Below are 26,658 nucleotides of genomic sequence, written 5' to 3'. Positions count from 1 at the left end.
AGTGGTCAGAGAGACCATCCATTTTCTAGAAACTCAGCAGCTGTGTGTACTTAAGCATGACTCTGAACCCCTGTGTGCTCAGCCGAAGCTGGACGAGATCTACAGCTAAGTGACTACAGTATAAAAGATGCCAGGAAGCTGTAACCTGCAGGCACCCAAAGGCACGAGAAGCTGACGTCTGCAAAGACGTTGAAGGCTCGGGTGCTGTCCATGGTGCTGAAAAACAAAAATGGTCAAAATGCGGATTGAATCATGTAAAGCGCGCAATGGGAACGCTCTCTTTTGCGTTCCTCCATGTCCTGATGCGTGGATCTGAAGCCAAATATGGTCCACGCCGCAACACATGCTTCATAGTGGACGCAGCTGCCTCGAATCCCTTCGGATACGCCAGTGTTGTGTTATGGAACACAAGAGACATTTCATTGATTATGGTTATTTTGGAAAATGTCAGTAGCGCAGTGTAGCCCAATGATGTTGACCTTTTAAGCAGTGTAACTCTGTTCAACAGCATCACAGAACGATGCAATTCAAAAAACAATAGCCCATTGATCACGATTTGCTGCAGATTAGAAATCCGTATCATTTCAGACAAAAACTAATAAGCCTGAACATATCAAAACATATCGACATGAAAGTGTACATATGGTACCCTGTAATAAAGGTTTTTAAACATAACACAAACAACGATTTCTCTCCAAACTCCATCACAATGAATGGTATCAGATTATATACTCTATATTAGGAATACTATAGTGGGGGGTTGACAGAAAAAAACAAAGACTTCAAAGGACTTCGTGCGTTAATGTAGTTAAAAGCCCAAATTCATTACAACCTCCACTGAAAACAAGACACCGTATTTAAGATATTTCATGATATGAATTGTGTTATATTTTAGGTAATATTGTAGTTGAGGTTTCGTGGTGTACAACGGGAGGAAACACATAAACATAACCGTTAACTTGCGGTTTTGGAGATGCCGCCTACTTGGACTACCATTACGCATTGATTAGTTCCCCCCACAGTGAAGCAGCAGAGGAATTTCTGGGTGCAGATAGAACCACTCCTCTCTCTCTGCATATGATTTTCTCTCCTCTCTCCACAGTCGGGGCTTGGTGGTGAGGAGGGGGGAGGGTGGTCTTGCAGTCGACGGGAGGAACAGGAGTTTATTGAGGAGTAGCTGCAACGGGAGGAAAAACGCACGCTACTAAGCACCGTTACCTTGCGGATGGTAGGAAGAGAGAGGAAAAGAAAACATCGCGCTTGGACGAATTATCACTTTCTGCTGAGAAACTGCCGCTTGAATTGTTTAACTTGTTGATGCGACGTTACTGTTTTTCCTGTATCGTCTGGCTGCAGTAACAGATAGATGGGTGGCGAAATCGCAAGTATTCTCTTCCGAGGATAGGTATTTTTTTTATTAAACTCTCCGTGGATGCAGTTTTTAAGAGCAGCCTTCCCTAAGGTGGGTGGTTTTCTTTTACTAAGATTTTCATTGAAAACAAAAACCCATTCTTGCTGATTGGTGACGTTTTCGAAATCCAATTCATATTCTGCCGCAAAGTAGGCTTCCATAACTGAACAGTTACAATGTGGATAAGGCTTGAGAGTGATACTCAACAGTGCTATGCGCAGTATCAGTATAAGTAAATGGGGTTGTGTGTTTTCTTATCACATTCTCTTAAGCCTGGGTGCTTCAGGAGCCTAACCATCAGTGTCTCTATCTGCTGTTCTTCCTGCAGATGCAATTCATCTCTGAGCCGTAGCACTGTGATAACCGGAGCAGGGTCGTATTAAACATTATAGGTCAGCATGGCAGCAGGTGTAGCGGCATGGCTCCCATTCGCCCGAGCAGCGGCCATAGGATGGATGCCCGTGGCGAGCACCCCGATGCCCATCCCTCCCCAAGACAAGAGGAAAGCCCAGGACGGTCTCATCATCCTCAACGTGAGTGGGACCAAGTTTCAGACGTGGCGAACCACTTTGGAAAGGTACCCGGACACTTTGCTGGGGAGCACGGAGAGAGACTTCTTTTTCCACGAGGAGACAAATGAGTACTTTTTCGACCGTGACCCTGACATCTTTAGACATATCCTCAATTTTTACCGCACGGGGAAGCTACACTATCCGCGCCAAGAATGCATATCGGCGTACGACGAGGAGCTCGCTTTTTTTGGTATAATCCCCGAGATCATTGGGGACTGCTGTTATGAGGAGTACAAGGACCGGAGGCGCGAAAATGCAGAGAGGCTTCAAGACGACGAGGAGATGGACATGAACAATGACGTCACACCGGTGAACCTGACACCCCGGGAGTACCTGTGGCGGGCCTTTGAAAACCCTCACACCAGCACCTTAGCGCTGGTCTTCTACTATGTCACAGGCTTCTTCATCGCCATATCGGTGATGGCCAATGTGGTGGAGACGGTTCCGTGTGGGACTTTGCCCAACAGGTCAAAGGAGATTTCCTGTGGAGACCGTTACGCTCTGGCCTTCTTTTGTTTAGACACTGCGTGCGTCATGATATTCACTGTTGAGTATCTCCTCCGTTTAATCGCAGCTCCCAGCCGGTACAAGTTCATGAAAAGTGTGATGAGCGTCATTGACGTGGTCGCCATCATGCCTTACTACATCGGTCTGGTCATGACCGACAATGACCAGGTGAGCGGCGCTTTCGTCACGCTGAGAGTCTTCCGGGTCTTTCGGATTTTCAAGTTCTCCCGGCACTCCGCGGGGCTACGCATCCTGGGCTACACCTTGAAGAGCTGCGCCTCCGAGCTGGGCTTCCTACTATTCTCCCTCACCATGGCCATCATTATCTTTGCAACGGTCATGTTTTATGCAGAGAAAGGCTCCACAGCCAGCAAGTTCACCAGTATCCCCGCAGCGTTTTGGTACACCATTGTCACCATGACAACACTGGGGTAGGTGGCTGCATATAAGTCCATAAAGCCTTAAAGCCTTGGTACCACACCATTAATCACCGTCTTAACTGATTTGCATAATATGTGAAACGTGTATTGATGACACGCAGTAAAAACTCCTCAATTTCTTAATCTCAATAATTCCGTCTGCTGATCAACTCTTCTATTTTCTCAAGGAATGGTAAAATTACTTAGTCGTCGAGCGACACGGGGCCTAATCAGCGCATATTTTCTGCCAGTATTTGAACTTATTGTCGTGCGGCCACAGGTGTGCATTTATTTGGCTTATTAAAGGCCCCCCAACGCTGCTCAGCCAATCAGAGGGCTGCGGCGAGGTGTTTTTTTTATGGAGGCTTCAGTGCGCCGTTCACTGCCTCTCAATGAGCCTTGCACTTCACAAACAACCCTTATCCGAAGGTTAGGCCTCGCTTTTTGCGCTGTTTTGGAAAGGTGAACACAAACAATCTGCTCAATTAACAGGCGTTCATTTTATATTCTACATGACAGGAGAGCTCTTAGGATAAAACACAGAAAAAACAAAAAAATTCTAACTGATGGAGAACCTGCATGCCGCATAAACAGGCCAAACTGAAGCACTAGTGCAGCTATTAAGTTAAAGGCAAAGTAGTTAACAGGATGTATGGGCTACGCACACACACACACACACACACACACACACACACACACACACACACACACACACACACACACACTACACACTACACACAGCCACCCCTCTGTCTCTCATTCATTCTCTCTCAGCTCCTCTCTCTTCCTTCAACGGGGTACAGTAAATATCTGAATGCTAATTTCATGCTCATGAGCAGCCTCAGCTGTACTATGTGCTGATGTAGCATAAAATAATTAAAGGCGGTTAAGACGATTACATCAAATTAATTTGTATTGATGAGCGCACTCAACCGCTCAGCTGCTAGACGTGGGTTATTATTATTATTGTTATTATTACCATTATTCACTCCAGCTCAGCATTCTGCGGCGGTGCTGCGCTTTCCAAGGTGCTGAAAAGTTGTCAGTGAGGCGACTGGTTGCCATTTGGGTTTTTTTTTTAACTGTTCAAAATGTATAAACTGAACGCAGTGTTTGGCTGCCTGAAGCGCGATTGCAAGTTGAACAGTGGTAAAATGATAATCAGACCGTTCTTAATGTGTGTGTAAAAATATCCTGATTGCTTCTTCACTCACAGCTGCACGTATGAGGTTGAACAAGCCACTCAGTCAACCCATGTTAGTCCTCACACGCTCCTCTTCTCTGATGACATAGAAATTAGGTCCTGTTGAAATTATGTTGTCTTTTCATTTCAAAGTCACCAGATCAAACATTGCTAAATAAATTGCCACCGGCTCTGTGTGTGTATGTGTGTGTATGTATCTGTGTGTGTGTGTGTTTTGTATGTGTATGTGTAGTGTGTGTTTGAGAGAGGTGTCAGACATAATTCTGTACATATACAGTTTAAACTTGCACTTCTCTGTATTATTGTTGATACAGGGATGTTCATGCATCATAAAAACAAGATTAATTGTATGTTTGACTTTGCATGCATTTGATATTAATGCCTTTCTGCCCTTATACCTGCATTGATGCAGCCACTCAGCACATGTTTACCCTTTAGGTCTATGGTGAACATATTTATTATTATAATTATTATTATTATTATTATAATAAATATTGACAGTCACTACGTTAACCTTTCTCTATCTGCTGTCATACTGTGGTGACACTGAGTTAGTGGATTTTCCTGCTTTCTTATTGGCATACAAAGCTTCCCCTGCACTCACTCAATACCAGTCGAACTACCACTCACCCTCAAAATGACCAATGAGAGCATATGTAGTGATATGCACGATCCGGTGATTGAAGCGGCCACCTCAAACGTATTGCTGCATCGGCCATGCTTTCCATTCAGATTCAAAGCGCAGATGAAAGATGAGTTGTGTAAGAGGGTACATTATTTATCTTTGGGGAGCAACAAAGATATTTCTGCATTCATCTCGGAATCCCCTTTGTGTTGCTTGAGATGGATTTGAAAAAGATGTTCTGCCGTGCGAGAACAAAACTGAAATGTCCTCGGTAATGGGGACGTTTCTGTCACTCTATTGTGAACCATGACAGCCAGGCTGACAGATATGCAACCTGAATTGAAGCCTTGCAGTGGTGCAGAATGCTGCATAGTGGACCACCGGTGGAGAGGCTGAGTACACCTTACTGAAAGACAAAGTCGACTCCTTCTCATGATCCATCATTGTCTTGTGTTGCGCTTTTAAAAAACATATCTCATGCAGCCCTGTGGTGGAGTTGAATTGTGGTTGTCATTGTCTGCCGAATGCATTGAAGTGAGGAAAATATCTGTTGTTGTATTCTCCTCCAGTAACCTTCAAATGCTTATCTGATCAGGGGAAATGAGGTATTCTGATGGTTTGTTTCAGAGCTCAGCATGCAGAAAAATTGATCCACGTCTAACAAATAGTTATTTAAGTCAGATATGAATAGGTTACTGTAGTCTTTTTATTCGGTGGCAAATAAGCTCTTCAAAGATTAGCAGGGGCGCTACTGGCTGGAACCTCCATTTGGAGCTTTTGAAAGCATTTGATTTTATTCTGATAGTCAATGATGCTTTATGCCTGCATGGTATCATGATGCCTTTCCACTACATATATTTTCAATTTCCCTGACTCACACACTCTGGAAGTAAAGACAGTGGCGTGCGTTCTCTCCCCTGCTGATGGCCCATTGATTGTGCTTAAGCAGACGTGCAGACATTGGGAGAGCAGGGGCTCCTGTTCAGAGCCACTTGGCAGGCAGCCTGAATGAAAGGGAAGGGTGCCTGGAGACCAGCGGAGAATCAATAGCACTGTGCAGCTGTGTGTCACGCCTCTGTGTGTCTACTGCTCTGTGCCACCAAACACAGGACAAGACCCACTTATCCCTCCTTATTTATTGAGCATAATCTCTGTGGCTGCTCTCGGATACCCAACAAAGGGGGAATCTGCCTCTGTTAGAACGCTCTTGTCAAGATCTTCAAGAATTGGGTGACTGAGTGTAAAATATGAGATTTTTATCTGTGGTATTGTGTTTTGCAATATCTTGGAAAACTGCACTAAGGTCTGAGAGTATAATTTTGAGACTTGATTAAATATAGTCCATTTAAACCAGCAACAGATACTGATATAAAGATAGCATTGCGCTTTATTAGACTGGAATCAGATGTTTCAGTGTTTGCTTGCTCTTGTTTTCTCAAGATGACCCACACAGTCAGGGTGAATTAGCTGCAGAGGGAGTTTTTGGTGCTTCAGATCTTTTAAGTGATTTAAGGTGTAATGGAGTGCACTACTGAGAGCAGCTGTGAAAACGGTGGAAGTCAAGCGCAACCCACAAGGGAAGAAGAGTGGGGAGGACAGGGTTTAGTCTGGCATAGAGGTACACACGTTCCTTTGGACACAAACAGACATCACCTTTGATAGACATAAGAGGCCCTCGTTTCCGACACAAACACACTGCTTTTAAACACACACACACTTTTCTCCCAATCCTTATATCAGTATCCTTCCTTCAGCTACTGCCTCCTGACAATGCCAAGAGGAATGATCATTCTAATTACTGATTTGTTGTGACATTTACTATACGCTTTGTCCTACGGTGCAACAAATGCAGCTGTACATTGTAGTCACTCAACAGATGCAGAATTTATCACCATGTCGTTTGTCTGTGCTACAGCTCCACCCACCACATACGATTGGAAAGGCTTGACAAGTGAGCCCTATAAACCTTTCAGGATAGGATTTATAAGACAGAGGAGGCAAGGTTAACAGACACGAGGGTCACTGTGGGGCCCATAAACCACTGGAAGTATAACCATTATCATGCTTGCCAGTTTGACACCTCAACCCCATGGCAATCAAAGCATACATGCAAAGCCTTAACTTCATGGTTCAATGTGGTGCAGAGCGAAGCTTTTTGAAGTCCAAACCCTTCACTGCATGTCAGACATAATTGAAATATACAGGAACAATCTGGAGGGCCTTTTACTGTATCTGCACCCAAGAGATAACAAATGCATTCATGATAATATAGTACTCATGTGGTGGGATAAGTTACCATGCCCCTGGCAGGCGATGCAGAGGATTTTCACTCTTTTTTTTTTTTTTTTTTTTTTCTTTTTCAACTGAGCACAACAGTCAGCGAGAACATTTGGTGTGTTTGATTATGTACTGCAATGGGTGTAATTTTTGTGTTCAGTAGAATACATTACACCACTGTATGTTATGCACATTATGAAAATCAGCAATCCATTATGTGCGATGTGATGTATTACTGTGTAAAGCAAAAGTGGCTGATATGAGATGTGTAGGCTGTCATTAGCCTGTAGGCTCACAGTGCCCCTCCAGGTGCTTTATTGGGGAGGAGAGGTGATGCTAATATGAGGCTGATATAATGGTCCTGAAGTGACAGGTGACTTAATGAGGGGAACCTGGCACTGAAATGTGTTGTGTGCGAGCTCCTCTCTGCCCATGCAAATGACTGCGAAATGGAGGAGTGAGAGCGAGGGGCGGGAACAGGCTGCCTTCTTCAGGGGAGATTAAGATCATTGTGAAAGACAGAATCTATGGAAAAAAAGAAAAAAGAGAACAAGATGCTCTTTTTTCTGCTGCTTTTTCTTTATTCTCTTTGTTTTCATCACTGAAACTGTTTTACTCTGGCAGTTTAAAAGGCGGTTGTGGAGGTGTGAGTTGAATGATTAACATTTTATAGGCATTCATATATTCCAGATTTATTACATTGTATTTATGTACTTTTATGGGTGGAAACTTATTTCCATTTCCCTTTACATTACATTTTAATAGTATAGTATATGTATTCTTTTTCTGAATAATACAATGTCAAAAAGGAAATGTATCTGTGGTCACTCAACCCTGAACTGAAAAACAGATTATGACCAGCTGGTTGGTTGATGTGAGGATATGGTGTGTGTGAACTGACTCTAAAAGCAGGCATGCGTCACTGCGGACGGTCAGATTGATAAATAATCTATATGGCAAGGACAAAATGGCTGTCCTTCCATTTGATTCGATTTCTTTGACAACCAGTCTTCGAGGGAGCACCAGAAACACTCATTCCACGCGGGGGGTTTTCATTAATTCACTTTGAATGTGCTGCATTAAACAAGGGAAATAGACTAGCATGTTCTGCACTTGGGTCCGGGTAACGAAGTGTGAGGACGTAAAATATGGCACCCGTGTTTTTTCCACTACTCAGCATTTTCATCTTCTTCTTTGTATTGCAAGCAACGTCAAAGATTAATGGAATTTTCCAGAACAAGATTAAAGTTACTCCGAATGAATGCAGCATCACTGCATTAGGAAATAAGGGGATATGTGAGAAAACACATCACCTCGATTTCATTGTTGTTAGAAAGCATTTTCTCTGCCTGGCTCCACTTCCATCCAATCTAACAGCCCAGAAACCCTGACCCAGCTTGCGTAAATGAATAAAATGAGGAGATATTGCCTATTACGTGACATTGTCCTATCTTGAAAGTTGATATGTTGTAAAATATACTGGATGTAAAGTGTATACCAAAAGATCAGTGGATCAAATAGGGTGCAAATGATAAACCCAAGCCCAACAGCTATCTCCTCCTGTGCTGCATGGCTTATTTACATACTCAGCATTTACATACAGATGAAAATGGCTTGTCTGGTCATGGAGATTGGTATGCAGACACACATAATGCCTCCTCATCACTTTCTTGAAATATAAAACAGTATTCTAAGTGGATTCTGTTTAGTTTAGTCTTTTGGTTTACATTGTGCGTAGTATTAGATTCATTAGATCCAGTTACTATGCCAGGATCATGATAAATATGCTCTACAAAAAAATATGCAAGACTTTGGGATCGTCAGGCTATATGTAGAGCTCATTCTTCTAAACACTGAACCTTTAAGGCAATTGACAAAGGCAGCTGTTTCAGTCATTTACAGAAGCTATCCTACTGTGGCCAAGAGTGCTCAACTCATCAGGGATGGCCCACAAATTTTCATTTTGGTCTGATACCAAGTAATACCGGGGCCACAATCACTAATATCAATAACTCTTATCAAGTCATCTATGTAATGGCATGTAGGGGTGAAAAATGTGCCCTTCTGAAGAAAATTTCATTACCGCCAAATGATTTGCCAAACATCTCTTCTCTCTACTACTCGATAGTAAAGAAAAGAAATTAGTCAGTAACTTAATCACATGCAGTTTTCATTCATATGTAATCTGTAATGTAAGAAGTGCATTGTGTGAATCCTAAGAACCAATAAGAACCAATAAAGTGATTGTTGTGTGAGTCCATGCACTAAGATTTGTGACAGACAGATTTGGGTTTTTTTTTGTATTGATCATATTGATACAAGTATTGATATCCAAAACAATACAGAAGTGTTGATACTAATGGTGTCCGCCAACCCCTACACACCCACCCAACACACTGCAACTTAGAGGGGACATATAATGCTTTTTGTGATCATGTGCCATTTATATACTGTTATAATGCTGGATGTCTATGTTAACATGGTCAAAGTTTCGAAACATGAGTGCTCAAGTCAAAAACCAGGGCTTCAGCCTCTTCTGAATGCTCCATCTGCAAAGTTACCTCTACTTCCCTGTCAAATAGATGTCAGATTGTTCACACATTCCCACAAAGGGGTGTCTGTTGCTAAGGTTGTTGCTAAGGTTGTTCTATGGGCTGTTCGCGTTGTCCATTCACATATTTCAGATTGGATTTAAGCTTGAATGTGTACAGATGTATTTGAGAAATTTATATTTTGCATAAAGAACAGGAAAAATAAGCGAAATCTGACTACTATTGTTTGTCTATGTAGCCTCTGGAGCCATTCGAAGTCTGTTGAGGGGCAGCTAATGGGAGCTAACCAATCAGAACGGAGTCTTAACCAGTAGGCTACTGGGGCGCGCCACCAGTATAAGTTAAATAAGGAGTTTTTTGAACTGTAAATTATGCAAAGATATTCCAGTAGAGCCCCAGAATATAAATACAGACCTGGAAATGTGCATCAGTGTCCTCTTTAAGAAAACACAAGCAAACAAAGAAAACATCACTTTGACAAACAAACGTCATGTGTCAAAAAAATGCTGCCAATAAATAAAACACAAGCAAATTTAGAAACACATTCACCTATTCATCAATGCATGCGCTGCACACATAAATACACAAAAACAAATAAAGAAACTCAAAACAACAGAAGTTTCCAGGGATAACTAAAAACTGCCAAACATGCAAGGATGTGCAATTTGCTTGAGTTGAGAGCTCTTTAAGGGTGTTGGTAAATTAATTAACAATGTTTATTTTAGTTTAAACACTTATGATTATGATATTATCTTACTGGCTACACAGATAGCTTAAACTTTACTAATAATTATCATGTTCATGAATTTTTAGTCGGCTCTGTGAACTTGCAGTATTCTGTATTTGCTTCTGTTTTTCCATTTGCAGAGAGTTTCTTTAAGTGTAAATGGTGAATGAGTTTTTTAAATTTGATTGTAGTTTATTTTTTGATTTTTTTCCCCTTAAGTGTTATCAAAGTGGTGAAAGTCTTTTCTTCATTCGCGTGTGTTTTGCTTCCTGGAAAACAAAAAAAGAAACACGTTGTCACTGAATTTCACTCATATGTTCAGTATCAACATTGTAGCAACTTGCTAAATGTGTTAATTGACAACATTTTCTCATTTTGTTGAGACAAAACTAAATCAGCCAGCATTATGTTTTTAGCAAAACGTACTGTATGTGCTGTTGCAATTTCTGGTATATGAATGTAATTTCTAGAAGACAGGGGTGCCAGTCGTCATGACGTTAAGCCAAGAAGTAGTTGGTAGTAGTAGTAGGCACATAACCAAAACCATAATGTTACACTTCAGTTTTTGTATGGATTATACAGCTAGTTTAAGAACAGCCACTAAAAGTAGCCTTGGTGAGAAATTGTCCCTTGTTTAAATTTTCATGGTCAGGGTCTCACTGTAAGGTCAGCAAACTAATTATCAACTCAATGAGAGAGAATATATTGTTGAAATAACAGAGGAATGAATGTATGAACTATTCCCACATGGACACATTAGCATTACGAAAAAAGTCATTGTAATAAATTGTAGCGTTAAACATACAGTATGCAAATCACTGGCCTTGCACTTGTTACTTTTGTGTAATTCTTGAGCTAATCAGCATACAAAGCACAAGCTGCGGTTTGTTTTCATGCAGAGTTGTAACATTTTCTAATGTCTGCTATGCCTGTCTGAACATTACACTACACCCCGCATTGGCATGTAATGAGTACTGCTTGTTGGAGAAACAGTTGTTCTTTTATTTTTAGATGCCACTGTCACTATGGTAAACCTTGAACTAGAATTCGTTATACTGCATTCCCCACACCCAAACCAGCATTTTTGCCCCTTCCTGACCTCGAAATCCAGCTTTGCAGCACAGATGTAGGAGCAAAAAGTTGTGAGTGAGATGATGATGGTTCCACATGTCACTGAGAAGGCTTTGGGAGGGGTGGATCGCTCTTTGCGCCGATTATTTCTCTCAGGCACATGGGACGGCATAGCAAACACAATATCTTGAAATGGTGCCAGCTTTCATAATGCCAGAGTGTGAGTATCCCTCCCTCTGACATTTGTCTCTTTATCAAAAACGCCCCTCAGCCAGCAAGCCAACATCTGTGATCAGCAGAGATTCAGAGATTATAGCTAACAGCAATCATCAGACTGCTGTGTGAACGAAACAGAAAAGAATTCAAAGAGTGATGTAACTTCTGCCTGTCTGACACCTCATTTCAGAAGTGAGTGGATATCACTGTAGATAAGGTTTTGTGCTGTTTTTAAAGCCTCTCAGCAAAACATTAACTGCAGCGGAATGAGAGAAATCCATTACCTTGACAGTTACCCTCGTTTTTTTAAAGTATGTACATTTAAATGCTGTGTAGCATACATTTATTTCATGGTGACACACTTACGGTGTATTACAGCGGGTAATGTTAACACCAGTTACCACCTTGTATCCTGTGAGCGCATTGAAATCAATATAGACTTTCATTTAACACACTAACAGAAGGCGTAGTTTCTCATCAGTCTCAGAGAGAGCGGTAAAACTTTGATGCTAACACTTTAATTGAAACTTGGTTTACAGCCCATTCATAACACCTAAACGTGAGCGGCTTCATGGCAAAGACATGAATATTGATTCAGCCCTTTTGTCAGCTTAAAGCTCTGTTTCACTGTTCATGAACCGTCTCATTTCTGTCAGAGCTGAGGCATCTCGTGCCAGTTTATGGCGCCAGGATACCACAGTAAAAGCTCCTCATGATCAATACTGATCCTACTTGAATGAAATCCGCAGCGTTCACTATAAAAGCAGAATACAGATCTCTTTAAAGTGCGCAAGTGTGGCTTTGAATCAGGCTGCCCATACTAGCCACCGTTAACCCAGTTTCATTGTTGAGTCTTTGCCACGGGCTCCATAGATTATTAGTTTCTGTATGCAGTATGAATGATAAGAAGCTCTGTCCCATTTCAGTTAAGGTATAAAGAGCTTCCTCCTGTCTGCCTGGCAGGGAGGTCCTGCTGAGATGAGGGATGTCAGCCTGTCACCCTGACGCATGGCAGCTGTTTCCTGCCTGCCCCAGCTTCTATAAATAGCTAAATATATCACCTAATGTAGGCCATTTGGTCAAACAGAAACTAAACAGGGCATATGCACTGGGGCTATGTTTTTCTCCCCCCACCTCAAACTAATTTCTCATGTACAGGTGTATCAGTGTCACCACCGCAGTCTTAATATTTTCCTCTTCTCTAACTGTCTCCAATGGATTGATGATATAGTAAGTGGCGATCATGTAGCGCTATTATTTCATGTCACCTTCAGACACCTTCAACTGATCATTTCAGCTGCTCTAACGCACGTGCAATTGATTTTATAAATGAATATGATAAATATTTTGTTAATATTCTGCTATCTATCATGTAAATGTAAAGATAACCGCCAGTTACTGTTATAGGCTACTCTATAAGTGGTGGACACGATAATACAACCATTGCATTACAGTAACCTTGCAATAACTAGCGTGCATTGTTTTTTTAGTTTTTGTGTCAGAAAGGTGTTGGTTTCCTGTTGTCTCATGTGGTCAAAATATCAATCACACACAAACAAGATGATGTAATTGAATCGCCACAAACTATGGTCTTAAAAGATGACCACCGTTTTAAATCAGCACGTCACTGCCACAATCTCAACAAGGTCTGAGCATTAAATCTTCACGAGGGGAAATGGTGACGATGCTTTTGTTGTGCCCAAACCCCTGTAAATTCAGAGCGGTCACATAACAGGTGGAAGACAGCACATATCAGAGTCTGTCTTTTGTCTGTATTTCACAATAATTTACAGTCCACTGCGATAAATCTGTAGTAGTATTTCTTCACAGGTCTCTGCATAAACACCAAATACAGGTGAATGGGAATGGTTGTTTTTTTTTTTTGTTTGTGCAATGAAATTACATTACATTGTGTGGGGCTAGCAAATTCTTGACTTTTGTATTTAATTATCACAGATCAGTTTTACATCACTGCTTAAATTTCCTCTGTATTTTTACTGGTTATCGGGTTAATAATTTACATTCTGCTGTCAATCTGCTAAGCTTTATCTTGCATACCCATAGCTAATGTGTTACCTGTGACAAGATGCTGCAGGGGGAACAGCGTGGTCAGGACAGTTCGCTGTAACTCTGCTGTAGCCTCAAATGATCTCATTTACTCATCTGACATGTAGCCAGATCCCACGGTGGAAGGTGACTTTGTGTATTTACTTAAGAATTGTACTGTAGTAAAATTTTGAGCTTCTTTATACTTCTATTCCACTACATTTCAGAGGGAAATTTGAATTTCCTCCTTTATCACAATTATTTGACAGCTGTGGTGACCTGTTACTTTGGAGACTCAGATTATTTAGACAGAACATAATCAATAAATAAAATATAACGTATTATTCTAGATGTAACTACCCAGCAGTATATGATGTAGTTAAAATTAGCCTCACCACCACTAGAAAAGTTAAATGTATGCATATATTATTGGATCTTAATTATTGATGCATTCACACAAATGCATCAATAATTAAGATCCACTAATATGATGCATATATTATTATAAAACTATGAAAGGGCCCTTTCTGGATTATAAGTACTTTTACTTTTGATATTTTAAGTACACTTTGTGGATAATACCTCTGTACATTTACTTAGGTAAAATCTTGAATGCAGGACTTTTACTTTCATTTAAGTATTGCTGCTTTTACTCAAGTAAAGCATCCAAGTGCTTCTTCCACCACTGGCCAGATTATAAAATACAAAGTCAGTATAATAAAACTTTATTTGTGATGTGCTCAGTTTTTTAAGCCTACATGCAGGTAGTGAATACACATTCCAGGGGAGTAAATTAGGAGTACGAATAACAAGGTCACAGCAGGTAAGCATATTAAAGTTGAAAGTGAAAAAAAAAAAACTAAATAACAAATCCTAATCCTATCCTGTGAATTCTTCTCTGATGCTGAACAGGTTGGATTTCATTGACTTAAAAATGGCAACAATTTAAAAGCTTTATTTAGAACAGGGTAGATGATAGCTAGTGTAGATTGATATGTTTGTCTAGGTGTTATTGAAGTGCGGGTTCAGCTCCCACCTAGAGGATTTACTGCCTGTGTGTATCGCCACAGGAGTATCTCAACTGCTTAAGGATTGCGTTTCCATGTGGGGATTTTTGCTTCTTTTTCAAGGTATTAGAGGAAAACCGTAAACAGTTGATTATTATTTGTATTTTTCCCCTTAGCCAATTGTCCGTAATCCCTGTGGAGGAGCTTAAGAGTTAGATTTCTGGCACGCATGGCCTTATCTTTACATAACGGCCCCAGATAAATGGAGTGTGTCTGGTTTTGACTAAGCCACACATTTGGGCCGAAAGGCAAAGACAAGCAAGCGAGTTGAGCAGAGAAGAAAACCGCCTAGACAGTAAGCATTAATAAAGGCAGACACTGCAATCAATTTCAAATTTACTTGCACCTACAGACACACTCTCACATGAATCACACATGGCACACACAAAATGTACATTCCTGATGCATCTGCTGGTAGCATATGTGGTGATGTTGGATCCTCTGGTCCTCGTCCGTCCTCTGGAGGTCACAGGGGAATCATGGCTGAGCATCCTAGGGGACAGATCCAGCATCAGCCTCTCTAATGTGACATCCAATTACCTCCAAAGGTGAAGCGGTCTCATTCGGATCCAAAAATCAATTTTGCATGGACTTTGCCACAGTTTACTCCTCCGGGCTCTTCTCCACAATTTTGTGTACACATGTTGGTGACAGAAAACAAGCTGCACCGCTGTTGTTCCAACTCCCATCGTCTTTTCTATGAAATAGCATCTATCAAAGTTAATGGGCTGTAATCATCACCACAAATACACTGTCACACGTCCCACTGCTCGCTCCTGAGTATTCAACTCCCAGTCAATGGGATGTAAAGAGTGACAAGCGTGAGGAACACAATTTCCCATATCATTAACAACTCCAAGTGAGAATTGGACGAGAATCCAGAAACTTCATCCAAAACAACATTTTTCAGAATTTGAAAATCTCATCTGTTTGCGCAACATCTTTGGGGACTGCAGAAGAGAAACATTTATTACATGTGCATGCGACAGACAGTCAATACTAGTGACAGTGTGTCTCGGGCACCCATCAACGTTGTCATCTTGTGAAATAACTCTTATTAAAGAATGTCACTTGCTAGCGACAGATCTGCTAGATAAATTTTCCAAGTAGCCAATCCTGCCAGCTTCATATCAGAGTTCAGCGGATACTGTATATCTACTTATCTCAAAGCTGTATGCTGCTGGACTTCTGATTATACATCACACGGGCACACACACACACACACTACTCTTTCAGTGCCTGGTATGGCAGCACTCCAAAAAGACTGTCCCTGATGTATTTGTGTGTTTGATAGGATGTTTTAGCCATAGCGTTCCCAGAAGACAGTTTGTAGACCTCAACAGATGGAGAAGTCCAATTAGAAAACAGGAGAATGAATGGGAGAAATGGGAGACGAACGTTCCAACTCTTTTTCTCTCCCCCAGGACAGATAGCTAATCTTAGAGTACAGGTACAAAACCAACATCGCTTCTGTTTTGGAGGGGAAACATTAAAAAAAAAAAAAAAAAGATAAATAAAAAGCTAAAAAGCAAGGTGGAAAAAAAACCCTGTGATTTGATTTCTCAACACTACACAGTCAAAGAGGAAGGCGTTGAATTTGATACAGCTTATTCTCACTCCACATCTACAGTAGGTATAAATATCTCCTTCTGTTGTCTGATTCTTCAAGGGCAGACGTCCCACAAAGCAATTGCCTTGCCATCAGCCAAGACCAAAAAAAGGAGAAGAAATGAAAAAGTGCTTAAATATAGCAACCCCCTGGGATAGTGGGAGGGAGGGCGTTCTGTAGTGTGATTAAAATGAATAACCTTCATTCAGTCACGATTGTTAACGGTACATTCGAATGTGCCGTCTGTGGTGAAGCCAAAACTTGTCTTCAGAGCGGTAACATCATTATTCATCAGGAGGCTTGTCCTCTGCAGTGACAGAGATGTTGAAGTTATAAATAATGGGAGTTGTGTCATTAAGTACTCATACGTTTTCCCTCTGGCCCAGGGTCAGTTTAATCCAGGCATCAGCCACCCCTGCTGTGAAAGCAGACGTAGCAATAAACCCGTTGATGACTGATAGATTGTGTGGATGCAAGACCAATTTTCATCAACAAAATGACCTTTCAGTTGTGTTGTTGTTGTTCTACCCATGGCCCTGAGTTATTATTTTTCATGTCATTTTTTGATTTGACAGGAGAAGTCTCGTGGAGTGAAATGGAAAAAGTAATGATGTCCCCATGCGCATGAAGTAACACGGTGCAGGTTGGGGAGATGGTGGATATGGCTGCAGCTAGCAGCTCTACTCTGCCCCAGGGGCCAGTCAGCAGCTGTTAGAGGAAATTCAGCTCTTCCCAACACTTCCCTACAGGTTCTCACTGGTTCTTGGTACTCGCTGTTATCTGGGCCTGCTGCTGTCGCCAGCCTGGCTGCTGTCCACATTCTCTGAGAGAGCGCTCAGTACATTTTTACGCTTCACCACTCTTTCTGTCTCATCCCAACCTCCACTATTCCCCTCAGTTTCACTGAGATTTTGAAGTGTTCCTTTGAACTTGTAGCTTTTTTTTTTTTTTAAACGGCTGGATTTCCTACCTTGATGTTTGTTTCAAAGAAATTCTCTGAGGAATTTTAAATGCTTCCATTACTACAAACAATCTGGGGCCATTTCTATATTGAGTTCTGTATCTATACACCGTATCTCATATGAGACATTATCCATCCTGAGTATGCGTGTAGTTTGGCATGTACAAGAAGTAAACTTGAAGATGAGGGGCTGCAAGTCTTCAGTGTAAAAAGCTGATATAGAGAGTTGCAGCTCAAACAGAATATGAAACTTTTCTCGTTTTAGGACAAGGAAAATCAATCGTTTTCCCCCATCATGTATTATCCTGAGACTTTCCTTTTCTCCAAATTTTAGAAATACATTTGGCCTGCTAGCCATTAATATATGTGCTAAATTTTTATCTTGCCAGCACATATTTTGAAACTCTGTTGTAACATCATCCTGCCCTGCAGAGCAATACATAAACAACTAGTCAATTAATCCTGAAAGTTCATTCTTGGCCCTGGAAATGGTAATTTCACCAAACAATCTCAATAAGAGGTCCACATACTATTTTTCCATGGCTTTCAACTATATCACATGATCTTCCTTTGCAGTTTTAATGCCTCTCTCTGTAATAATCAACTTTTGACTTTGCTCAGTTTTCATGTTGACATGCAAGCTGAGTAGTTTTATTTCATCCATACCACTTTTAGGACTTTTTGTCTTCTTAAAAGTGAAGAATGAAAATTTATTCTTGACCTTATAAAGAGTGGTTTGACCAAATTTGACAAAATTAGGTAATTTTTTGCTTAATTGGTTGGCAGAAAAATTAATCTACCACAATTGTTATAAACAATCAATCATTTAGGTCATTTATCAAGCAAAAATGCCAAACATTCACCGGTTTCAGAATCTTGAATGAAGATAAATTGTTGCTTTTCTTTGTCTTGTATAACTGAAAATCAGTTATGGGTTTTGAAAAACAAGCACTTTGATTATTTCACCTTCAGCTCTTGGAAACTGTGATGATTTAAATAATTTTTATTCAATAGATTAATGGATTAATCAAAAGAAAGCCATCAAGTTTAATTGAGTGGTTGCAGGCCTATAACAGACGAACAATAAAATAAACCATGTAAATGTTTCTTTATGGTGGATGTAATATAACAACAACACAAATTCACAGAGTCCCAGATCTGGTGAAACTGTTTCCTCCTATTAAAATAGCAGATTTTTAGATACTGCAGCTTGTGAATGCACACATTGCAAACTCAGAGTTAAGGGGCCATTTGGTGGAGGGAGCTGATATCCAGCGGCTGCTCAGAGTGGAATCGCACATCAAAGTTAATCTTGCACCGTCTGCTCTGGCGCCGCAGAGCACTAATCTGCTGTCAGTGTGATGAGGCTCCTGGACCAGTTCCCCTTTCCACCACAGAGGCACTAATCCGCAAGACCTTTCACGTTTTCCCTCTTCTCCATCACCTGACCGCACAAGAAAGGTCGCAGGGGTCGCTTTGAAATCTCATCTGGACGGTATAATTGAGCATAGGTCTTTATGTACAGTATGTTTCAGAGGCTAGTTTTGTCTGTTCTGTGCTTATGAGCAGCATCCTGGTTGTGTGTCAACATGTGAGGATAAACAACACTACAGCTAATGCTGTTCACACTGCTATTACTAATGCTACTACTGCTACCACTACACTATTTTTCATATTAAATTGGTCATCACTAAATTTCTGTTTTCACCTTTAACCCCTACCTCAGGCCTTCACACGCCAGAGGTGAGGTAATTCGCTCCTTGCTCGATCAAAGCCTTGTGTGTTCAAGAAAAGGCCACCGCTCTCTTGCCTGCATGCCGATTAACCTATGATGAATACGGAATGAGTTCATTAGCATAATCTCTTGAGTGTCTGATGATTTCATTTTATTATCACGTACTCTCATAATCCATAGCTCTGGCGCCCCTTCGTGCTTCCAACCCCTCTTTCATGTTCCTTTGCCCTCCCTATTCAGCCACGAAGCGGTGTAATTGCATTATCAAAGTATTATACTGACGTTGTGGGAATATATTTTTAGCCTCTGGCTTTCCAAAGAAATGTAAGGAGGATGGGCAAGAAATCTAAACATGGAGTGACAAATTGGACTTTGAGCAATGGTTGAGTCGGTTTACCAAGGTTTCATCATGCCAAGACTGATTGAGGACTTGCATCATTAGACCTCCCTCTGACACATATAAATTATTATTGTCACATTTGCATGTTGGCAGGATGGCATGCTATTTAATGGGTCCATGTGGATACTTAACCCTCGTAAAACTTCTATTAATACAGCCATTCATCTAGTAATTAAAAGAAATTGCCACAAGGAAATGGTCATAATCATGAGGATGAGGAGCTGAAGTAGAGGTGACTTAGCATATAATAGCGGTGGAATAGGGCTGCTTTTTTGCGTAGGACAGCAGTTGTTTCTCAAGTGTCAGCAGGTGTAGACTGAGAGACTGGAGAAGAGCAGAAGAAAAGAAAAATGTCAAGCATGGCTGTGCTAGCGCTGCATGATAATAGAAAAGGAGGAGAAAAAGAAGGAGAATGAAGCGTTTCATCTCCAACTCATAGTTAGAGGCAGGCAGGTCCAGGCAGAGGAAGGGTGAGTCAAAGTCAGGAACGGAAGAGCGGTAGAGAGGAAAGCTTTTTATCATCCCTGACTCTTAAGAAGATCTCCCAAATGAGAGAGGGCGTGCATGCTAATGTCAAAGCCGTGGTGATAACTAGCCGCCTGGTTTCGCGGGGTGAGGGTTAAGCTGGGATTTGGAGGGCTGAGGGAATACATGTTTGATATGTGAGCGAGAGAGAGCTGAGGTGCCTTTGCCAGAGCTATATGTGGGGGATTATTCTATATGGTTTATCTGTGTCTGCATGGCTAAAAGAGAAATTTTACTGGCCTTTATTGGCATCTGTGTAGTTACTGAGACTCCAGGGTGAATGTTCAGCCAGAAGATCAAAGCCACATTGACATTGCTGCATCACAATGTCTTCATTTACAATGCATTAACACCGACTGGTGTGTAGCCATGCATACGATGGCTGCTTCCCTCAACTTCACATGCTAACCTTCAGCTCCGCTCACAATTCTGCAGAGACTAGATCTCAGCTGCATTATGGAGAGCATAAAAAAAGATCTCTCACATCCGCTCCACACTCAATTTGACTGCATTTCAACATCCAGTCAGAACAATGTTGTCTGTTCGTCAGTCGGGGGATGTTCACCTATCTCAAAGTTGTCCTTCCCTGTAGCTATTGTTCGCGGTTACTCATAGTGGAGCGCTCTGTTTTTCCCGTACCACACGCATTACACCAGGCAGTGCGGTCCTCCGGCTCCCTCCTATCTCTGCTTTCCCATCTCTCCATTATGTTGTGTAGTTCTGCCAGCCTCTCCTTCTCTCCCTTATCACCTGCAGTGAAAATCTAGCGGGCTAATCCCAGCGCCTGTGGGATTCCCCCCTCTATAATGATGTATATCTGAGGGATAGCATCAGAGCAGAGTCCTATCAGCCCACACACTCTTAATCCCATCAGTCTTTGGTGTCCAAACCCAAGAGAGGCAGCGTTTTGGATGTTGTGCTCCCGGGCTGCAGCCAGAGATGCAGTGTAGAACACCAGGAATGATATGTGGTGTTTAGGGATCATGTTGGAGATCATGTTCATTTATTGTGCTTCTGATTTGTGAAACCTTGCAATGTATCTCCCCGAGGATTGCATTGCAGCAATACATACTGTAGATGTGCCACTGCATTGAGAAAAATTCTTGCAGGTTTTTTGCCACCGGTGATGCTTCCAGTCTCTCTAGCATTACAAAGATTTTATTCTACTGTTTTACAGTCTGTTCGTGGAGATAGATAAATACAGACTGTGCTTAATATTTTAACATTCTGACCAAAACACAAAACAGATTTACATTTGGCTCATCAATAATATAAATATTCAGTACACAAGAGAGTTTTTTTTTCCTTTATTCAACTTGCTTCACCTACTGTTGTTTATCTGTAAATGCAGCAATCTCGGTTTGCTGCGTTTATCTTTTCTGACACAGTGGTTAGATTCACATGCCTATTGGCACAGAAAAGAACGATCTTATAGCCTTTCCTTTCTTGTTTTTACGAACTGAATCTTTTATGAGGGCTCTTAATATGACATAACCACCCTCAAGACCTCTCCTGCAGTACTCCATAAATCTTGTGGTCTCACAAGATACATCCCAGAAAATGTGTATCTCTTGTCACCCATGCTAGTATGCTTCTATGACGTGCAGGCAGTATAATCCATTTTCTTGAGGTTCTGAATCCATAGTTGTATGAGCACGATGGAGTTCAGGAGGAAAATTACATTTTTTTGGTACATCTATTATTTAACTGTCAGCAAGGATGAATATTGTGCTCTTTCAGCCTTGTGGAGAAGGTACAGAGAAACGCATTGTCGTGGAGCATTGCTCCATTTGCTCCTTGTCATGACTTGTAAAAAATGTAGCCTTTCTCAGTTGGTCAGCGTAAGGCTTCATCACTTCCATGTCAAGTCCTCAGATAAGATTTTAATGTTGTGTCCGCTCTGACACTCTTTGATCCTCTGCGGTGGCTTTACATTTCACATCACGCCCTCAGGAGATGTAGCCACTTTAAGGGTATGTGATACTTTCTGACCTTGCCACTATCTCATTGTCACTGCTCTGCCTCTCTCTGTCATTATCAACTTTTGATTGGTACAGTCAGTGACAGTATCGGAATTTCAGGATAATTGACAGTTTTTGGTCTCACAGGTTCGGAGGGCTTGTCTGTGCCGCAGTGGCCATTGAACTGTGAAACTGAGCGAGTGAATTACCCCAGGAAGCACTGATAGGGAGCTCAGTGTGCGATGGGATATTCGGTGAAGGTCAAACAGAAAATCACGCATTCAGAGAATTATTATAGACATGCTGAAGACACTCTATGCAGAGAGCTTGTTTGGACTTCACCAAACTTATCTTTTTGAAATGATAAAAAATGCTAATATCATGTCAGAGTAAAAGTGGTTGACCTTGACTTTTTTTTTTCCTTAATAAAGTGCTTCTTCAAATGAACACTTTGTTTTAGCATCTCAAAGAGCATCTCATAGTAAGTTCATTGTTACTGAACACGCATAACCGATGCCAATGAAGGCAATGTCTCAGGACAATTTCTCCTGTTTCCAGATAATAAGAGACAGTCGCTGAGTGGAATACAAAGTTAAACCAATCATGGAAAAAGGTGAGATTGAAATTAATTTAAGATTCAGATTATCAGATTGCAGGCCTCCTCAGTAATTATTGGCATGAAACAACTGGGAGAGATGGCGCACAAGATAGGACAGTGTGCTTAATTCATCTTGATTCTAATTAGCTGATGAATCAAAATTCTTAATGTATTAATCAAATTAGTTTCATTCCATTGCTTCTCACTGAAATATCAAAGTGGAGTAGATCAAAGTGTGGTTTGATAAAATAGAGATTTACTGTCTTTGCCATGACAGATTTAATAGGATGCCTCCTTACAGTCCAGCACCTTTAGTATCTTCATCACAAGATTTTTCTTCATTTCAACACCTTGACCTTGATCGCTCACATCAGTGGAACTGAATTTCGTGAGGCCATTTGAGTGTCATTCATTCCCTTTGCTTTTATTAATTCACCACAGTTACTTTTGCAGGAGGCAAGTTAGTTTCACGGTAAAACTCAGGGAGTGGAAGCTAGATGTACCATGACAGAGGTGCCAGTGGATGATTGGATTTTAACGCTGTTGACAAAAGCCCTCCCAGCTGAAAGATCTGCCACAATCCTTCTTGGATCCTAATTGTCAGCACTGCTAAGCTGTTTGTGATGATCTCAACTGGCGTGCAAGTTTGAGGGACGGCAGGACTTAGTTTAGACCTCTATGATTACATCAGAAACTTGAGCCTGTGCCCACTTAAGAAGGGGTATGTGCATAAGTGTTGCCTTTCTCCTGGCAACCCCCCCACCCCCCCAAACATTTTCTGTAAACAGGTTGGCGTATTTATGTGCAGCAGACGCAGCGGATCAAATGACCAGAAAAGGTCAGATTTTTACAAGTGGGGCTTCTTATTTCACCTAAAAAGATTCCTTTTCATTTTGTTTGATGTTAGAAAAAAAGACCTGCCCTGTCTCTGAGAAGAGAAATAAACAAATGACGTGTCTGTAGAGTCATCCAGATATCTTGTAGTTGTTTTTTTTTCTCACTTCGCACTAACCAGATGGCAGTCAGATTTCAGACACAGGGTTCTGGAAGACAATCAAGGAACAAGATTGCTTTTTTAGGAAGGAGGATTGGTTTAACTAGATGTCAAATTAAAGGCCTTTTCACACACATACGCCCACAAACACGCACACACATGCGCACGCACACAAACAAGTACATGTTTTTATGACTGCATGTGTGAGTGTGTGTGTGTGTGTGCGTTCCTGTGTGTCCAGGCGTGTCCATGTTTTGGGTGTCGACACGCACTGTAAGGCAGTGAGGTCATGTACAGAAATCTGTCTCAGAGCACCCCCTGATGGAATACCGCACGCTCTTAAGGTCAACCGCACAAACTCTGCCACACAGGTTGATACAGGGACTCATGAATGTTTGATTGGTCTATTATCCAAGCCGGGCAGGGACGTTCATGCCCCGGTTCTGGAATTCAAATATTCCTTTTAGTGTGACATTTCTCCTACACCGTCTGAGGCGAACCCCCAGTATCACCCTCTCTCACTGTGCCGGGCTTCATCTGCAATGCTGTCATCTCACTGTAGGACAATTCTACAGAATGGGCTGTTTTTAAGACCGGCGCGAGTGCAAGCGCAGTATGGTTTCAGGTGGGTGGAACTGGGGAATTGATACTCAGTCATTTCGACACTCCTCTTCCTCTTCTGCAGGGTGGATAAGGATCTGGCCATCCATCTTCGTGTCTCACCCATGTCAGCTCAGGGTAGCAAATGTGGGTACCTGGTAGTCAGAGACAACAAGAACAAAGCAGGAACATTACTTTAATCTCTTGCTGCTGTTAATTCCTACCTCTGCCATCATCCAGGAGGCAGAGCTTTGTGTATCTCAGCTTCCCCCTTATGAACAATCCATCACTGTTAGTGCTTTTCTCCAGAGTCCGCTCGCTCCTTTCTTTTTTTCACCTGCTCACTACTATGCTTTGCTTTCAAAAGACGATTCTCGCTGAAAGGACTGCAATATATTGTATTGCACAGTTGACTGTTCAAACTTGTTTTTCCAGCAGCGTTTTGCCACTCCTCCCACTGGAATAAAATGCATGTGAGCAGTCATATTCATGTGCAGGAATGCTATCCTGCATTTTTTATGTGGATCTCTTAATAGGCTTTCAACAGTACATCCGGAATCCATAATTGACACCTGCTGTCAGGCTTTGTCGGTGATTACATAGGAAAATGACTTGACCTGTAATGAACTGTAAAACTAATGACATCTGTGTGAGATTACTCAACTTGAAAGCAAACTGTTGTACATGAAGTCCCATCAAGCGTGATATTAAAATGTCCACTTTTACATCTTTCCAACCAAGCTCTGTAAAAGCCCAGGCTGTTGGACCCAATGTGATGGAAACCTCAGGCTAATGACTGAAGCAGACGGCCGTGGGCATTAGACAACTTCATTTATGAAATAGTCAACCTCCCGTGTAGCGATACATTCACATTACCCTGCCTCACTTGAGAGACGCACGGCTGTCACAGCCACTGAGCAATGCTGATGTCCTTTCCTACCTGCATTCATCTTACTCTCAGGAGGTAATGGTCTTCTCAGGTCATTTGCGCATTAGGGTCTCGATCATTCATCTCACCCACCTGCAATCCTGTGGATTGCTGGTCCTCTGCAGCACATTGAGGGATGTTTAGGACACACAGGAAAAGCACACGCTCTGAAACATTTGTACTCTTTTTTTTTAAAACCTCAGAGCTGCCTGTGGCCTAACCTAATCAGGGTTTGCTCCCTAATTGTTTAATGTTGCTGAATGACAATAACCTCCCTGTGTGGCAACAGTGTGTCATTGTGTTTGTTGCTAAATGTTTAGTTTGTTAGTCTTGGTTGTATTTGGCTGGTTAGTGGCACCGAATGTGTTGGCTTAATGTAAAGAAAATGAGATCCTGAAGGCAGTTTGATTTTAGCTTTACCTTGAGCACAGGCTGGTCCGACTGCCTGCTAGAAGACAGGCACATTCATCTCTTTAATGAGGATGATTCAGTCCCATCTGACATATGTACAACCATTAATCTGTTCATGCTGAATGTAGTCTGTAACATTTGTATAATGTTGAAAAATGACACACTTGTGCTTAGCTACTCTATCGAACCAGCGTCATGCATGATAATGATTTCCAAAGAGCTGCTTTTCTCTCTGTCTCAAACATGACTTGTTTTAATGCGGTTTCACCACAGAACAATACTCACAAGTGGCCGTTACTGAGGCACACGGACTTAAACAATCTCTCTAGGGTCTGTCATCACACCGTTCTCTTCCCCTTTTTCTTTTACTCGATGTGATACTACTCCCTGTATCTTTCACAAGCTGTTTGGCTAAGAGAGGTCACAGGGGATATGTAGCACGTTTGGTCACGACGTGAAAGCATTAGCCAGTAACAGCAGGTGTGTAATTATATATGAAACAGAGTTTTAAAAGAGGAACATCATGATGGCATGTTGAAAGTAGGCCAGGAAGAAGAGACTTCAGAAAAGTCCTATTTATTCCTCACCCACTTCAAATGTGTGACTTTTTATTTGAAGTCATGAAAAAATCCAAGGTCACTGTAACTATTTCAAGACGATTAAAAATAACATTAAACACACAACAGCTGAACATGATAAAACAAGCCTCCAGTGTGAATTCTTTAAAAGTATTGTATTTTCTTGTTTTTCTACTCTAATGTACCCACTGTTGTCTGTTTTTCTGTCCTTCAGGTACGGTGACATGGTGCCAAAAACTATCGTGGGGAAGGTGTTTGGGTCCATATGCTCTCTGAGTGGGGTGCTGGTCATCGCCTTGCCTGTCCCTGTCATTGTGTCAAACTTCAGCCGTATCTACCACCAAAGCCAGCGGGCAGAGAAACGACGAGCCCAGAGGGTACTGACTTTCCCCCTCCCTCTGTCTGTCTCATTCTCTCTTCCCCTTTCTCTCTATCTCTCTTTATTTTGCTTCTATCTGCCTCTTTCCTCTGTCCCTGTCTTATCCGCACGTAACAGAATGACAGGGCAAACACTATCTTCCAGAATATTAATCTTATATTGTGTTTCTGTGTATGTGTGTATAGGGTGGCTAAACTTGCCTGAGTATATTTCAGTGGGAGAGAGAAGTAAGAGAAAGAATGACAATGACCGAACAAATGATCTTCAGAATAAACTGTCAGCAGC

General features: G+C 41.6%; 1 protein-coding gene across 2 annotated transcripts in view; it reads left to right on the top strand.

The window, feature by feature from the left end:
* The first annotated feature begins 1,132 nt into the window (after nucleotides 1-1,132).
* Nucleotides 1,133-26,658, top strand: part of LOC122986118 (potassium voltage-gated channel subfamily D member 2-like) — a 30,406-nt gene continuing 4,880 nt past the window's right edge. Inside the window, exons 1-3 of one of the 2 annotated variants that reach the window (XM_044357220.1) lie at nucleotides 1,133-1,462; nucleotides 1,740-2,921; nucleotides 26,209-26,371. In XM_044357220.1, the coding sequence (XP_044213155.1) occupies nucleotides 1,810-2,921; nucleotides 26,209-26,371 (1,275 nt within the window). In that variant the 5' untranslated portion in view covers nucleotides 1,133-1,462; nucleotides 1,740-1,809. The remainder of the gene's footprint in view (nucleotides 1,463-1,739; nucleotides 2,922-26,208; nucleotides 26,372-26,658) is intronic. The other variant, XM_044357219.1, reaches the window with a different exon arrangement.

This window comes from Thunnus albacares, chromosome 7 (genome assembly GCF_914725855.1).
Source record: "Thunnus albacares chromosome 7, fThuAlb1.1, whole genome shotgun sequence".
In the NCBI taxonomy this organism is placed as follows: Eukaryota; Metazoa; Chordata; class Actinopteri; order Scombriformes; family Scombridae; genus Thunnus; species Thunnus albacares.
This window is presented reverse-complemented; position numbering and strand designations above follow the sequence as displayed.